This window comes from Panicum virgatum, chromosome 4K (assembly GCF_016808335.1).
Source record: "Panicum virgatum strain AP13 chromosome 4K, P.virgatum_v5, whole genome shotgun sequence".
In the NCBI taxonomy this organism is placed as follows: Eukaryota; Viridiplantae; Streptophyta; class Magnoliopsida; order Poales; family Poaceae; genus Panicum; species Panicum virgatum.
This window is the reverse complement of record NC_053139.1, coordinates 18,051,236-18,068,854: the sequence shown is the minus strand read 5'-3', so window position 1 is coordinate 18,068,854 and position 17,619 is coordinate 18,051,236. Positions and strand designations below refer to the sequence as shown.

Genomic DNA, 17,619 nt, shown 5'->3' with positions numbered 1-17,619 from the left:
TCAAACATGCTTTATTTAAACTAGTATAATCTAAGCACATCCTCCAATTTCTATTCTTTTTCTTAACTAATACAGGATTCGCTAGCCACTCGGGATCAAATACCTCCTTGATGAATCCGGCATTTGAGCTCGTCGAAGCATCGCAGGTGCTGTTTCACCGGCTTGGAGTTGGGTCGGATGTCAAGGGAGTGCTCGGCGACCTCCCTCGCTATGCCAAGCATGTCCGAGGGGCTCCACACGAAGATGTCTGCATTGGCATGGAGGAAGTTGACGAGCACCACTTCCTATTTGCTGTCGAGGGTGGCGCTGACCTTCAACGCCTTATCGTCCGGGCAGTTCGGATCGAGGGGCACCTTCTTGATACCCTCGGCGGGTTCGAAGCTGGCCGCATGCCGGTGCGAGGAGTCCATGGCTTTGCTTGCCATCTTGTCCAAACTGCCAGCGAGGGCCTCGTCCTCTGCCTAGGCCTCGGCGCGTTCGACGCATTCGACGTTGCACTCGTAGGCGTGCTCGAACGATGGGCCGACGGTGATGACGCCCTTCGGATCCGGCATCTTCATCTTGAGGTAGGTATAGTTGGGGACCACCATGAATTTGGCGTAACATGGCCGTCCAAGTATAGCGTGGTACGCTCCACGAAACCCCTCTACCTCGAAGGTGAGTACCTCCTTGCGGAAGTTGGCCGGCATGCTGAAGTAGACGGGCAGGTCGATCTGTCCGAGGGGTTGGACTCGCTTTCCCGACGCGACGCCATGAAACGGCGACGCGCTGGGACGCAGCCTGTCCAAGCTGATCCCCGTGAGCTCCAAGGTGTGTGCGTGCAGGATGATGAGGCTGCTGCTCCCATCCATGAGCACCTTGGAGAACCGGGTGTTGCCGATGATGGGGTCTACGAAGAGCGGGTACTCGCTTGCGCTGTCGAGTGGTCATGTTCGCCGTTGGCCCGCCGAAGAAGAAGAACATGTTCTCCACCAAGGGGAAACCATCGCCGCCCTTGTCCTCCTCGTCCTTCTTCTTCTTGGCCTCGTCCTTACGGCCGAGATGGTTGAAGTACTTTCGGAGCATGTCACATTCCTCTAGGGTGTGGTTAACCTTGCCCTTATGATAAGGACACAGCTTCTTCAGCATGTCATCGAATAGACCGCTGCCTCGAGGGGGGCCTCGGGGATCTTGGTGATCAGGTGTGACGGCGAGGGCCTCGTCAGAATCCTCCTCCTGCCCCTGACCACGCTGGTTCGTCGAGCCCTTCTTCTTTCCCTTCTTGTCCTGCTTGGGCTTCTTCGTGGGGCTCTTGGTCTTGCTGCCCTACGTGGGCGCTTCCCCCTTGTGTTTGCCCTTTTCGAAATCGAAGATAGCACTGACCGCCTCCTCGCCAGAGGCGAAGTTGGTTGCTATGTCAAATAGCTCGTTCGCGCTGGATGGAGGGTTCCGTCCCAACTCGCGCACGAGATCCCTGCACGTTGTGCCCAAATGAAAGGCACAAATAACTTTGGAGTCGGTGACGCTGGGGAGCTCGGTGCACTGCTTGGCGAAGCGTCGGATGTAGTCTCGCAAGGGCTCGTCAGGTTGCTGACGTCACCCTCGGAGATCCCAAGAGTTCCCAGGGCGTACATATGTGCCCTGGAAGTTGCCCACGAAGGTTCCCACGTCAGCATACGTATCCTCCTTGCTATTGTAGCGACCGCCACATCGAGGGTGGTAGCCGTGAGCATCACCGTCCTTTTTCTTCTGGTTCAGGATGTTACGGGCGTCGTCGTCATGGGCGTTGCCGCGTGTGTCCTAGAGGCGATCCTTTGCAGGAGTCAGCTTGGCACGGTTGTGCACCGTGGGTGCCTTTGGCCCGCCCGTCGCTGGGGTGCACACTGAGGCTTCGTGGTCCTGTTGTGCAGCCGCACCAGCATACGAGACGCATACGAGACGTAGAACTCTCGGCCTGCTGCACCGCAGCATCCTCGAGGAGGACTTGTGCTTCTTTGCACAGGTTGCGAACCTCGGGCGTAGATGGCTCGGGCATAGCACGGATTAGATGGGCCGCAGCGGCGATCTTTTGGTTGGCCCTGTTCAAGGCCAGGGGGCTTTCTTCGCAGCCCTCAGCCATGATCCGCTCCCGGGCAACGCGTCCTGCCTCCCGAGCTCCCGTACCATTTTTGGTATGTCTATGCTCGAGCGCAAGGCGCAGCTTCTGCGTTTGCCGGTGCTCCTCCTCGAGCTTGGTCTCAAGCTCCTAGAGTTGCGCCAGCTATGCTTGCTTGTTGTGTTTGCCGGGGTGGATGGTCCAGGCGCTGCAGTCGCTCCTGCCGCGGCTATCGCGGCGTGCGTCGCGTCTGCCGCGTCGTCATCGTCGTCCGGTCCTCCTAGCACGGCGACAAAAGCATTCTCGAGTTGGGTCGTAGTCCCCCTCGCTGGAGTCGTCGGAACAGGTGAGGCAGTAGACTGCCGCAGCCTGAAACGACAGGTTGGCTCCAAGATCACGGATCCCGGTGTACTCCCACTCCGGGTTCACACGATCATGCGCGGGAGCGGATTCCTCGCCAGCGGAGTCGGGGTACGAGTTGTCTGGCGTTGACGCAATGAGGTTGCGAATCGAGAGCAAATGATGCCCTGGCAAGTCCTCATACGCGCTCATGTTGGTGCTGACAGACGACGTGTAGGTCGCGGCAGAAGCTCGCATACCGTAAGAGTAGAGCGGCGGCCTAGACGCGTCCCCCTCTGTCAGCGTCGTGGTTGCTTTTGGCGATGAAGAGGTGGCATTTTCCGTTGTGGCGCCAGGTTGTGGCACGCTAGCTTCGACCCACGTGGGGGAGCTAAGGCGAGCTACCCTGCGTCGTTCCATGTGCGCTTGTCGAGCGTGCTGGCCCGAGCGCCTTCGGTGCCGGGGCTGCGGCACTGAAGCGTCGGGATCGGTTCTAGGCGGGAGGAGTTCCAGGAGGTAACCGTTGTCGGTTGCCCAGAACTCGAGACTCCCGAACCAGATCACCGCGCCTGCCGGGAGCGGGCTCGATCTGCCCGCCATCTAGAGATCAGACGGGAACAGATGATGATTGTCACGCAGCGTGGCCCTTACCTGGCGCGCCAACTGTCGGTGTCCGGACCTCGCGGTCTAGCACCAACTAGTAATGATGCTACGTGTCCCAGTCTCTAGATGGTTGATGCAAGAGAAAACACAATGATACCGGATTATCCTGGTTCCAGCCGATGAGGCCGTACGTCCAGCAGAGAGGGAAACACTGTATTATCTTGCACCGGGGGTGCTTGTAGTAGGGGATACAAGCTTGAGCAAGAGAGGAAGGGAAGCTCCCAAGTCTCTAGATGCGCTAGAGTTGAGATGGGCTCCCGTCCCTCCTTTTATAGACTCAAGGAGGGATGGGCTACATGCATGGGAAATCACTGGATTCGTCCCCTTCTCCCCGAATCGGGGGAGAACAGTTGAGGGCCCCTATTGCCGAGCAATGTGGGGCATGGCGTCGGGCGTCAACGTCGTCCTTGGAAGCCTTTTGGCCGTGCTCGGGGCGTGTCCTTGTCCTGTGGTGCCAGTCGGCGGCGTGGTGATAGCTGTAGAGGTGCGCTGTGCTCTGCGTTGACGAGGCAGGGCGTCGAGGGTGCTACCGAGGGCTACTTCATCCCCGTCAAGGGTCGTACCACATTCGAGGGTGGCTGCCCATGCCTGCCAAGGGTCTTGCAGAGGAGAAATTACAAAGAGTAGGCGGCACAGTGGCGGGACAATGTCAAACATGTCCTCACAGCGCCAGGAATAGCGACACGGTGACAAGAGCGGGCGGATGGGACCTTGGTCATATCTGCTGTGCGACGTGGCTGCTGACGCCGTCTGACTCCCGCTCCATGCCGCGGAGTGGTTGGCAATAAATGCATCCGTCCCGTCGAGCGGTTGGGCCGTAGCTCCCATCTGCCAAGTGGGGTCTCGAACGAGGCGGAGTTCCCCCGCGCCGAGGCCCTACGGAGGGCTCAGTTGAGGGGGCCTCGGGCGAGGCGGAGATTGCCTGCGCTTCGAGGGGCCTCGGCAGGGAGTCCTCGAGCGAGGCGGAGTTTGCTCTACGGCTGGTGACGCCTCGGAAGAGCCGTACCGTGGTGTTGGGCCGTGGGCCGAGTGTGCATTTGGGCTTTTTACACCTGGAGTGGATTTTGGGCATCCAAGTATAGATGATAGCACTGTTCCAGGGGTGGATTTGGCCCGAGTGCCTAATTGTGTTTTGCGTGTTTTAGTCCCTAGGTTAGGGTGCCCCTAATTATGGTACCCGACAGGCGGCCTGCAGCGGCGATGCTCCTCTTCGACTCCTTCCTGGCGGCGGCTCGGAGGTATGCCCTCATCCTCTCTCTCCTCTTTCAGATCCAAGGCGAGGAGACCTCCCTCACCCCCGCAGATCCCGACGGCGGCTCGATCTGATGTCTGGGAGCCCAGATCCGGAGGCGGGGAGGCCGGATCCGGCGGCGGCGTTCAGGCCCCTACCCTCCTGAAAGGAACTTAATCGTGTGATGTTGCCTAGAGAGGGTGAATCGGCGTTTAAACAAATTCTGCAAATTACACAACTTAAAACTGTTGTTAGCCAACAGACCGGTCAGACCGGCGGTTTTACAGACCGGTCGCACGCAGAACCTACACAAACTGAGTTAATTCTCTTTTCTTGAGCTTGAACCTATATGAAATTTGGTTTAGGACTTCTGCTGAGTATATCTAGCAATAATAGAAGTTCCCTGCACACAAGTAAAACACAACTAAGTAGATCGAGCGGAAGCACAATTCAATCTCAAAAAACTCTAATGCAAGGTAAATGAAATTAAACCGAAATAAAGATGATGCAATGGAGACAGAGATTTGTTTTACCGAAACTCTGATTCACCACTCTAATGCGGTGGGATGGTGGGAAGGAGGCGCAACCTAGGGCAGCAGTGGCGGCGGCGACGCGGAGCCACGACCCGAAACGGCGACGACGGTTCGGAGCTATGATTTTTATATTTTTTATATTCTATTAATCGTGGCGAGGAAAATGGTTTGCCTCGGTAAATCAAAGATAAAGATTTACCATGACTCCGAGAGCGAGGTGGACGGGCTTGCCCATCTCTAAAAATCAATTTCGCCACTAAAGCCTTTTTAGTAGTGAAAAGAAATGAGGCTAATACATGCTATGCTTTCCGTTTTAGGCCTTATTTAGATGCGTAAAATTTTAGGTGTAAAGTACTGTAGCACTTTTCGTTTGTATTTGGTAATTATTATCCCATTATGGGTTAATTAGGCTCAAAAGATTCGTTACGCAAATTATATACAAACTGTGAAATTAGTTATTTTGTTTAGCTACATTTAATACTTCATGCATACGTTGAAACATTCGATGTGATGAAAAATCTTGTAAAGTTTTGAAATTTTGAAGGCAACTAAACGAAGCCTTAGACGAATTATCGGCTGTGTTTGGTTTACATGATGAAATTTTTTTCACAAAAAGACGAATGCGTGCATGAAGTACTATTCGAAGTTTATTTGCAAAACCTTTTTATGGATGGGTGTAATTTTTTGAGATGAATCTAATAAGTCAAGTTTCATCATGATTGACTACAGTTATGCTATAGTAACCATGCCTAATAATCCCTTAAACGTACGGTCAAAGGCCTCATTAGCTACAGTTGTAGATGATTCGACAATTAGACTTTATTTAGTATCTCTAATTAGTGGTCAAAGCGCCATTTTGATGAAAATTTTTTCACCTCCTAACAAACATGGCCACCATGCAGATTGAACTCTGCGATCGGCAAACTTGTTAATTCTCCGTACGGAGACTTGACAAGTTGACACGAAACGTTGTGCAACTCTGCCAGTGGCAGGCACCTACGCTGTAGGCCGCCGCCCTGCCGGCCTCTCCATGGATTTCGATGATACAAACCTTTATTTTGATTTGGCCTCGTTTGGGTTTTTTTAATTTAACTCATATAAATTCCATCAAATCACATTTAATTGAAAGCACTAAATAAAAATTATTATAAAATTAATTTAATAAGATAGGACTTAATCACAAGATAAATCTATTAAGGCTAATTAGTCATAATTTGACCACTAATTGCTACAGTGCCATCCATTAATCGTGCATTAATTATACTTAATAGATTTGTCTAGAACCCTAATTGCAACTTATGCAATTAGTTTTATATTTAATTAGCACATGAACATTCAAATTGACATTGAAATATTCGATGTGACAACAACTTAAACACCAAACGAATGCACGATTAGTAGATGGTTAGTGTAGCAATTAATTGTCAAATTATAAAATAATTAGACTTACTAGATTTGTCTTGCGATTAAGTCACAACTTATGAAATTAGTTTTGTAATAAATCTATGTTTAGTATTTTTAATTAATTTATAAACATGTGATGTGACGGGGTTATGAATCACGTAGTTATGAATACTTATACGTTGTAGTTGAATTTCATACTTAGTTTTTACGGATTATTGAGTAAGGTAGTGAAATAAAGAGTATAACTCGATAAGTATTATGTGATATACAGATATATTGAGCAAGATGCAGTTTCAAGTATTTTATGGTGACTACAATGTTTTGTATGGGCCAAATGGAGTAGATCTTTCTGTCTTTAAGTGCACATCTAGCGCCATAGATAAACCTCTGGAAAAGAGTTTTGGTTCCATATGTAAGTGGCTGCAGCGTGGGTTCCGTGTTGATCCGTTGACACATTTGATCACCGTCTAGTCTCTTGTTAATTGGGAGGTAGAAAGTGATTTATGAGAATTGATGATGATACACAACACTGATGACTGGCAGAAGTACATGCAAGCAGCTCTAGAGCGTGGGTGGCCTCTGGCCATTCTTGTTCAAATCCGGGAGAAGACACAAAATGAAATCCAACATTATGCAGATCAAGGAACTCCGAGTATTCGAAGAGAGACCAATTATGTTGAGCAAGATGAGTCAGAAGAGACAGAGAACCAAAACATGGGACCACAGGACCTTGCTGATGAGGGAGAGAGGATACATAGCATTGTGGACGAGATGGAGGCAGAAGACCAAACCGCAATAGAGATGGAAGAATATGAGGGCTCATCTGATGACGAGCAGTACTCATTGCCAAAAGAGTGGAAGGAGCATGGTTTTGGCAGTCATGTCGCAGAAGACGTATGAAATCAGGAGTGGGAGTACAGAGGGAATGAGGTAGTGCAAGGTGCAACATATCCAAACATTGAAGCCATAAAAGATGCTGTGAGACTATGGACAATATCATTGAAACGAGAATTCAGAGTCGTAAAGTCTAGCAGTAAAGAATATGAGGTGAAGTGTGTGAATGATGGATGTCCATGGCGAGTACATGCATTCAAGGGAAAATGGAAGTCGAACTGGAAATGTTCCATTGTGACAGAGCACACTTGTTTGCTGTCAGAAGTTCTTCCCTCGCATCGCAATATATCATGCGACTTTGTTGCAAAGCAAATGTATGGGTTTATTATGGACAACCTAAATTATGAGCCAAAAATGATTGTTCGACACATTGAGCAGACTTACCAGTACACCATTAGTTATTTGAAGGCATGGCGGGCTAAACAAAGGGTGTTCGAGATGCGGTTCGGCACATACGAGGCATCATATGATAACCTACCTCGTATGTTATACCAGGTTGCTGCTAGAAATCCTGGAAGCTTGTATGACACATACCTCGTACCAGCCGTGACTAGGGGGGCAAAGAATTATGCAACGAGCCTTCTTTTGCATAGGTGCTTGTGTTAGAGCATTTCAGTGTTGTCTTCCGCTGATCTGCATTGATGGAACATTTCTGACTGGAAGGTATAAAGGTCAGATACTCACCGCAATCGGGGTAGATTGCAACAACCAAATAGTTCCGCTCGCATTTGCATTTGTTGAGAATGAAAACTTAGACAGTTGGTATTGGTTCCTTGAATGAGTGAAGGTTCATGTTGTTGCTGCACGTCCAGATGTGTGCCTTATTAGTGATAGGCATGCAAGTCTGCTGCAATCAATACTGAAATTGCAACGTGGAACTGCGACAACGCCTCCATTGTGGCCCGATGTCCAAAACAGGTGGTGCATTAGGCATATGGGTGCAAACTTCTATGACCACTTCAAGAACAAGGATCTTAAGAACCTGTTTAAGAGGTTGTGCACCCAAAATCAACAGAGAAAATTCAATGCATTATGGCAGATGCTTGATCAGTTGACTGCAGAGCTAGTGAAGGTAAGGGCATCAGGAGTAGGCACGAGTCAGGCTGCAGAGGCTATGGATTCAATTGAGAAGCCATTTTCACACTGGATTCGAGGTGCACCTAAGGAGAAATGGTCATTCCTTTATGATACCAACGGAATACGGTATGATATTCAGACAACGAACCATGCAGAGTGTTTCAATATGGTTATGCGTTCTTGTCGTGCCTTTCCTCTTGTGGGAATTGTTGAGTTCATCATGTATGGGTGCATGAAGTATTTCAGAGAACGTTACACGGCTGCAAGCATAAACATCAGCAACCCCCAAATTCAGTTTTGCATAAGAGTGACACAATATATGCAAGAGGAGATTGAAAAGGCCAAACTGCACCGCGTCATATCGACAGGTACAATGGAGCATAGATTTGAGTTTCTATGCAAGGATAGAACTGGTCGTGGTATCCGTAGAGATAGGGTGGTATAGGAGAGTTTGATTACAGTAGATGGCAAAGCCTTCTGCAGGACGTAGAGATAGGGTGGTATAGGAGAGTTTGATTACAGTAGATGGCAAAGCCTTCTGCTCCTGCATGAAGCTTAAGTTATTGCATTTGCCATGCTCCCATCTCATTGCGGCATGTGCAGAGTCTGGGTTACAGCCAGGAGTATTTGTTTCACCTTACTTCAGCAAGGAAGCTGCTGTATCCACCTGGGGACATGAGGTATACGGGATTGGAATAGTGGGGCCTTTCATTCAGGATAATGAGAATAAGATGTTTATTCCTGATCCAGCCACTAAGAAAGGCAAAGGCCGCCGTCAGACACGTCGTATTCGGAATGGTATGGACGAGTCCGAAGCAAGAAAGGCACAAAAGCGTTGCAGCCAATGTGGAGCATTGGGTCACAACTACAAGAAGTGTCCTCAGAATGCACTTCACGATGCTGCTGACGTCGGTCCTTCCGGAAATCCCAGAGATGGAGCACCTCCTACGTTCAGACGAGCATCGGTGAGAATTGCTCGTGGAAGGCATTCGGTGTCATGATCCACAATTGTATTTCATTATTTGTAATATGTAGTAATGAAATATTGCAGGTATGTAATGAAATATTATTATATCTATGTGTCCAGTTTGTATGAAACATATATGTACCTATGTGTTCTCATATATTTTTGAATGCAGGTATGGAGATGGACTCCTTGCTAGACCCAGTTATCGACTCGAGCCACAGGTCTTACTTTGCAGCTGTTGAGCACCGAACCCTAGAGGTGCTACGTCCTCGTCCACCCGGGGAGGCGATCTCTATACACCACGATTGGTGTGACCGGTATGTAATGAAATGTTATTGTTTATCACTTATGTATTCGTCGGTATTCTTTTGTTTCGACAATTTTGTTTATTGCAGGTTACGTGAGGCCGGTCTACTGACTCTGAGCCGTCTTGTCGAGGTTGGGCCTATTCAGCTCGACCGATCCCTCCTGATGGCGCTCGTTGACAGATGGAGGCCGGAGACACACACGTTCCACCTCCCGTGTGGGGAGATGACTCCTACGCTGCAGGACGTGGCCTACCTCCTCGGCCTCCCTATCTGTTCTTGCGCAGGCCAAGTACTATCACCCGAAGATCTTATCCACCTCCTTCGTCTAGTTTGCGGCATAAGTCCACCGAAGATACATACCAATTTACGGAAATTTGGTATCGTTTTGTTAATCAACTCCGTGTCCTCGGGGTAATCCTAGCGTATAATTAAAAAACAATGTTACTGTTTCATAAATATGGATTCGAAATGACGAACGGGATTACAACTGAATGAGAGTTACCTTAATGTGCATCTCATACACCTCTGGCCGCATCCATATCTTAAAAGAACTTTGTAAGAATCCAATGATATTAGGATGATTCGCTAGTTCACATACTCTCATGTATATCTTCCGACGTTCTACCAGGTGTCCCTTTTTTCATCTTGCGTTGTAATACCTGAAAATAATGTGAAATATTTAAACTCTACTACTTTGGACAACACCATCTCTATCGTACCATCCGCTAACGGATCCAACTTCTTACTGATAACAAAATGGGTCATGATATCAATTATTATACTAGATTTTTCTTCGGTCCATGAAAATCCTCCATAATTGGAGGCAGCCATTGCCTTATGCTGCAATATCAATAAGGTACTTTCATAATTCTATTTTAATTCATAATTAATTTAAAAACAAGTCTGTAATAGTACTGAAATTGTAATACTAAACGAGTGTTCTAAAGCACCAAATCTAATTCAGCTAATCCGCTAATTAAATTAAATTGTTATACAATATCAATAGATTCATACGGAAGTTACCGGTAGATCACAAGTACGCAATTCGGCAGAGCTTCGCTGCTTTTCTTCTCCTCACCCCTCTCTTTTTTCCTGAAATTTTAGGCTCAAATGACAAAGGGAATGGCGGCATATAACGGCCAGGGCTTATATAAGAGACCCTGTCGCCTCACCAACGGGCGACAGGGCCTGTCGCCCCTATTTTTGAAATTTTTATTTTTTAAAAAATATAAAAAAGAAAAAAAGTGCCATTCCGGGCCGTGTACACTCTCGGGCTGGGCCGGCCCATCGGCTTGATTCCGCTGCAAGGGCCGGCGCAAGATTTGTTGGTTCGGTGGATTCAGGAGATCGTTCTCGCATCCATGCTGCTGGCGGGAATGAGGATCGCGCGCACGTGGCAGCTGGAACGGAACGCCAAGCTGGCTCGGGTCGCTGCTGCTGCTGCGGCTGCTGAGCTGAGCACAAACGGCAGGAAGGAAGGAAGGCACACAGCGCCAGCTGTGTCCAGCTACGCCTACGCACCGTGCGGTTCAGTTCCTTCTTGGCCGGATCGATCGACGGACGCACCGCGCGCACGGGGACGGGCGATCGACGAGACGACGACTTGGTCGTGGGCTGCACGCCAAACCGAGAGGGGACAGATCAGTCAACCGTCAGAGCTTAGCTAGCCGCGGCCACACGCGATGCGCTCGAGCGAGAGACACCTCCCCCGGGCGGTCAGGCCTCAGCTAACGCTTGACTCGGGAGGGTGATCAACACCACACACGCGCACCACCGCGCGCGACGTGCCGTCCGCTTTACTCCAAGCACACCACGCCTCGACGGGGGGCAAGTTGGCAACTGATCGAGCCGTGGGTACTCTCAAAATAAATAAATAAATAAATAAGAGTAAATTGCACCCGTGTCTCCAAACTTGTAGTGAAATTCCGCTTAGGTCCCCAAACTCTCAAATCGGCCATCTAGGTCTCTAAAATACATTTAGTGTTTCACAAGGGGTCCAAAATCCACCACGCGTGCATCCGAAGCTGACGTGACATGCCACATGGTGCCACGGTGGCGAATATTTACAAAAAAACTCCTAAATTTCTTTATCTTCTCATATTTGGTCCTCTCTCTCCCTCACCAATTTCTCTCTCCGCACCTAGAGATTCGGCAAGCTGCCGAAGAACTCAGCGACGGCGGTGGGGAACGGCACGGTGGGCGTACGCGTGGCGAGGAGGTTGCGGGGGCTGGGGACGAAGGGGTCGGAGTAGTAGGCCGGTGGCGGGGCCCAGGATCCGCCGTTGGTCACGGCGGTGGCGGCGGCCGCGGAGGAGGACGAGGAGGTGTCGGGGCCGGCGGAGGAGGCGGCCTGGAAGATCGGGTTGAGCTCGTTGAGCCAGCTGATGCCGCTGGGGTCGAAGGGCAGCGGCAAGAAGAGCCCCGATGCGGCGGCGGGCGAGAGTGCGGATGGCAGCGGGGAGAGGATGCTGGGGTGGCACGCGGGAGGCCCGAGCACAGACGCGAGTGTGCGTCATCGGTGCCAGGGAAGATGCCCGCGTCGTGATCCGACGCCGGGCGCACGGAGCTCTTGAAGGTGGCAAGGCGCGCGACCACGGACATGGCGGCGGACGACGAGAGCAGGAGCTCGTGGGGCAGGAACGCCGCCGCCGCCTGGTCTAGCAGCTGGATGTCGTCATCCGCCAGGCGGCGGGGGCGCTCCTCCCGCTGCTGCTGCGGCGCGCCGGATGGCTGGCAATAGTGGCCGTGGAGAGAGAGATTGGTGAGGGGGAGAGAGAGGACCAAACATGAGAAGATAAAGAAATTTAGGGTTTTTTTGCAAATATTCACCACCGTGGCACCACGTGGCATGCCACGTCGGCTTCAGATGCACGCGTGGCGATTTTGGGTCCTCTTGTGAAACACTTAATGTACTTTAGGGGTTCAGATGGACGATTTGAGAATTTGAGGATCTAAGCGGAACTTCGTTACAAGTTCGGAGACGGGTGCAATTTACTCAATAAATAATAACAAAAAAAATTAAGGCGTGGAGGGAGGCAAGCTGGCAAGTGATTGATCGACAGCAACGGGTGTGAACGGGACAGTGTGGACGCACGACGGTGGACGGACGCGGGCGCTCTTTCTTCGGCCCCGTTGAGCCGCGGGGAGTTTTTTTTCCTCTTATTATTAATCAAATCACGGCGGAGCTTTGTCCGGTTCCAACTTTTAGGCCGTGTTTAGTTTTTTATATGTAAAAATTTTGTGTTGGAATTTTATTAATTTGAAATACTAAATGAAATCTATTTACAATTTTTTTTGCATAGATGGATTGTAAATCGCGAGACGAATCTAATGATGCTAATTAATCTATAATTAGCGAATGGTTACTGTAGCATTAATATTGCAAATCATAGATTAAGTAGGCTCATTAGATTCGTCTCGCGATATACAGCCCATCTAAAAAAAGTTTTGTAAATAAACTTCATTTAGTACTTCATACATGTATCTCAATATTTGATGTAATATTTTTTTAATGTTTACGGGGTTTACGGGTAAAGACAGGGTCTTAGTTCGAGCACAACCGGTAGACATGTCACATATAGATATAGAGCTGTCATGTCAATATGTCATATCCTCGGAGAAACACCGCTCACGGTTGACATTCCACCGACGGGCGCACGGGGCAGAGAGAGAGAGGGGTGAGCCAGCTCGGATCCGATGCCCAACGGCTCAGGCCATCTTTATAGGTTTTTGCAAAAAAAGCCGTAAATACATTAAAGTGAAACGGAATCTTACTAATTTGAAGTACTACATGAAGTCTATTTATAAAACTTTTTGCATGAATGGGCTGTAAATCGAGAGACGATTCTAATAAGCCTACTTAATTCATGATTTGCAACAGTGATGCTGCAGTAACCATCCGCTAATTATTGATTAAATATGGATTAATTAGCATCATTAGATTCGTCTCGCGATTTACAACCCATCTATACAAAAAGTTTTACAAATAGACTTCATTTAGTACTTAAAATACCCTCTTTACATCTTTACACAATTTTGCAAAATGAACTAAACACCCCCTCAGAATGGCCGCAGGCCACGCCGAGCTGGCTAGCTGGACACCCGCGGAAAAGGAATCTTTTTTCTTTTGTCGCGAGAGGGGAAAAAAGACGGAATCAAATGGGAGAAAAAGATTACTACCACTCGGCAAGTTCGTAGCAAACTCAGAGAGAGAGAGCGCCTCGGCACGAACACGAACCAAACCTGAAGGAGAAAAATAACCAAGCTGATTCCCCCCCCTTTTTTTTTTGCGTGTCCCTCCCCCTCCCCAAGTAGGAGTAAACAACCTCCGTACCCAGCCTACAGATTCCGAGCGCCAGCGAGGCGCATGCAGCCACCACTGACGTGCGCCCCCCGGCTGCCCCCGCATTTTCCACCCTGTCCCCGTCGCCGGCCGCTCCCCCACCAGGTTAACCATTTCGTTTTTCGGTGAAATCCCGGTGACCGGCGGAAACGGAATTCCATTCCGGAATTTCGGACGAATTTTTTTGAATTTTGAATTTTCAAAACGAAATTTTTCGAAATACCAAAATATTTTTTCCCGGTACCGAGCGGAAACGAAAAATTTCGCCAAAATTTCAAATCCTGTCCCCCACTCCCACTCCCACTCCCACTCCCGCCGGTCAAACCCCAGGCTCGCCGGCCGCCGCACGCCACACCGCGCACCCGCCCTCACTGCCCGGCGGACCCACCGCCCCGGGCCTCTCCGGCCGACGCGCGGGCCCCAGACGGCCGCGCGCCGCACATGTACTACGCCTCCGCGCGCCGCCCGGGCCCCGAGGACAGCCGGGTAGTCGAAGCCGCCCATTTTTCCGGCGCCCTTTCCCTTTTCTTTTTAGTATTTTATTTTATTTCCCCTTTTTTTACGGGGAGGAGAGAAAATACTCCCTCCACTCGAGGTACAAGTTCTCCCCCTTCCTTTCCACCTCGATTCGTCTCCGCTCTTTATCCCCCGCTGCGCCCGTGCCTTTCCTCTCCATCTCCGCCGCCGCCGCCGCCTCCCACCCGCAGCCGCACCACTCTCCCCGGCGGATCGGGACGTCTGCTCGGCGCGGTCCATCCATGGCGGTAAGTGCTGCTGCTCTGGACTGGCTTTGCCGCGTGTGGGTGTCTTTACTTTTGGTTTTATTTTTTCACCGCTCGCGGGGATGCTACCTTGTGAAGTTCGTGTTTGTTCTCTGGATCGAGGTGAGCCGCGCCTTGTGATGATTTTCGGCGCAGATAGTTTGGAGCAGAGATTTGTTTGTTCTGTTTGTTGGTATATGCGGCTCGAGTGGTGGAGTAGGGGATGGGGGAACGCTTGCGCAGGCAGGATGCCATAGGATTTGCTGGTGGGATGATATCTTGTCTCGTGTAGTTGTGCACTTGTGCTGGGCTTCAGATGATCCACTACTCCTTCAAGTGTTGGGGGGACCTATGTGTAGGGAGGCGTTCCGTTCTGCCGGATTGGTGGGCGTTCTTCCTTTTTTTTTTTGCTTGGGATGAGAGCGCCTGATACGGAAATAGTGCAAGGTTTTGCTGTAACTGAACAAAAAAACCATTTCGCGGTCCAGGATTAAAATTTAGCTGCTGGCGCGTATACGCAGAGATGGAAATTCAGCATGAGGGGTTTGAATTCTTTGTTTGCTACAGTTTTGGTTAATACCTTGCGCTGGGAGTTTTATTGATCAACCATTAGATTAACATGTTAAAATTATTCGAGGTTTGCATGGAAAATGCAGATGCTGAGATGTAAATTGGAATTGATGGAGATGGGTGCATGATTTTGAAAGGAGCTTCTGTTCATTGAATGTGTGCATAGTTAGACTTTTTATTCCCACATGCTGAACCTTGCAGAATTAGGGGTAATTGTCGTTCAAGAGGCCTGATGCTTTACTAGTTCAAATAAAAGCTACTCCCTCTGTTTGAAATCGTAGGTCAATTTGGCTTTTCTAGATACATAATTTTTACTATGTATTTAGACTAGTCTATATCTAGGTGTATAGCAAACTCTATTTACCTAGAAAAGCCAAAACGACATATAATTTGAAACGGAGGGAGTAGTTTAGTATGTAAAACTTACATTGATGCTCCTTGTTCTTCTGAGTAGCATGCTTGGCAAATGTGGTTTGCAGCATTATGAAACTGGATTTTTGGTTCCATAATGGAACAATAGTCTGTCCTAAAGGAGGGTATGGGTGGATCTCGTTTGTATATTATATTAACTCAATGACCAATTTATCTGTTACAAATGCAAATAGTGACGCTGCACTTGATTATTGGTTTCATAATGGAGTAGTTGGTTGTCCTTAAGGAAGATACTGGTGGATCTTGTTTTTGTAGTATAACTCAGTGATCAATTAATCTATTGCAAATACAAATAGTGACGCTGCAGCCTGTCCTGTTATAAGGGGCTGCCGATAGAATCATGCCTGGAAATATCAGCACGGCAGCTGAATCTTCCCTTGAAGCTGTTCAAAAGCTGAATGTTACCAGATCAAATTTGGCTAACTCTTTATTGTTGTTAGTTGGATCTCTCTCTTTCTGATTGGATATGAACTGTCAACTCAAGATATGCTTGTGCCATAAGTCAATAACTTTGTACACAATGTATTTAGTGCTAATGAACTTTTAGCCACTAATATTCTCCATGGTGGCATGCTATGTTTCTAATCCGAATACATACATAACTCATGATTGCTGCAAGGTTATTCTCTGCCCTTTTCTGAATATATATATATATATATATATATATATATATATATATATATATATATATTTTTTTTGCATCGTCATCCCCATCATCAAGATGCCGGCATATGATGAAGCACAGTCATTATTAGATGCATGCGCCCTGCAATAGGACACCAGCTTAATTAGTGGAACCCAACCACCAAAGTCATGTCTGTATATTTGATTTATGTTTCTTGGTTTTCCTCAATGGTCACCTTTGTACCTGCAAAAGCCTGTATTTACTTCATTATTAGTAGATAACACAGTCGCACAGTCACTCAGTATATATATTTTGCATGCTGAGACGAGCTTGACATCTCTGATTTCTAATAGTAGCTGTTACTTAGGCACCAGCAACATAATGCAGTTTTTCACCCTTATTCTCATCTCGGTACAAAATTACAAGTAGATTCACCCTTTTAACATGGGTAATGGTGTTATTTCCAGGAGGAATCAGGTCGCCCCTTGCCTAAGTTTGGTGAATGGGATGTGAACGACCCAGCTTCCGCTGATGGATTCACGGTGATATTCAACAAAGCCAGAGATGAGAAGAAGGGTGGGAATGGACAGGATACAGAGTCTCCTTCCAAGGACACCAGGACCGAGAGGGTGGAATCTTATGCTGCCAAGCCGAACTCGGTATGTTTCTTTGCGACTTGGATCAGTGCTCTTGTTTGAACTCCACCTGATGACAACACTCGCACACTCATGATCTTTCCAGTTATCATTAACGGTATTCTTTTGCATTTGCAGAAGAAATGGTTTTGCTGCGTGACAGCCAGCCCCACACAATCCTGAAGACGATCACCCGCTCGTGGGAATACTGCCCCTTTAATTTTTCTATACATACTATCCATAAGACAATGTAGAGGTACCCAGCGCTCTCCGGGCTCCAGGATGGGTACCTCGTATGTATGTGTGTGTGAGGGTTGTCGGCACACATTTGCAAAGTGGACTTCTGAGTTCTGATTGTAATTGTAGTCCCCCGTCTGTCTTATTTTTGTTGGTCTCGCTGCCTGAGCCTGACTGCCTGAGTGATGCGGATGGGGCTCTTCTACTGCTTGCTATGGCTGCGGACTTTGCCCTAGGATATGACGGTAGCTATGCAGTAGGGGAGCCGGGAGCGTCGGTTCTATTAGATGCACTCATCCAATCTTGCTTGGGTGTTATTTCCACATTTCACTCTGGGGATCTCATATCTAGTACTATGCCGCAGGCAAGGGCATCAAAGAAAGCCAGCCATTGCAGTTCAGAAAAAGGAAATGCTGTGCGGTGGTGAACCGTTGCTGTCCACTCCTGCAGTTGCAAATTGATCTAAATTGATTATGAACTCTGAGAATTCAGATTTGCTATCCCCGAGAAATTGCCAAACAAGAGAG

General features: G+C 48.6%; 1 protein-coding gene and 1 pseudogene across 1 annotated transcript; one reads left to right on the top strand and one right to left on the bottom strand.

The window, feature by feature from the left end:
• Positions 1 to 11,630: 11,630 nt before the first annotated feature.
• On the bottom strand, positions 11,631 to 12,340 carry LOC120701987 (annotated as a pseudogene).
• A 2,049-nt stretch (positions 12,341 to 14,389) lies between these two features.
• On the top strand, positions 14,390 to 17,250 carry LOC120703367 (protein NOI4-like). Its single transcript, XM_039987410.1, has 3 exons — positions 14,390 to 14,596; positions 16,688 to 16,879; positions 16,994 to 17,250. The coding sequence occupies exons 1-3, from the start codon at positions 14,591 to 14,593 to the stop codon at positions 17,036 to 17,038; spliced, it is 243 nt and encodes an 80-aa protein (XP_039843344.1). The 5' UTR covers positions 14,390 to 14,590; the 3' UTR covers positions 17,039 to 17,250.
• Positions 17,251 to 17,619: the final 369 nt, after the last annotated feature.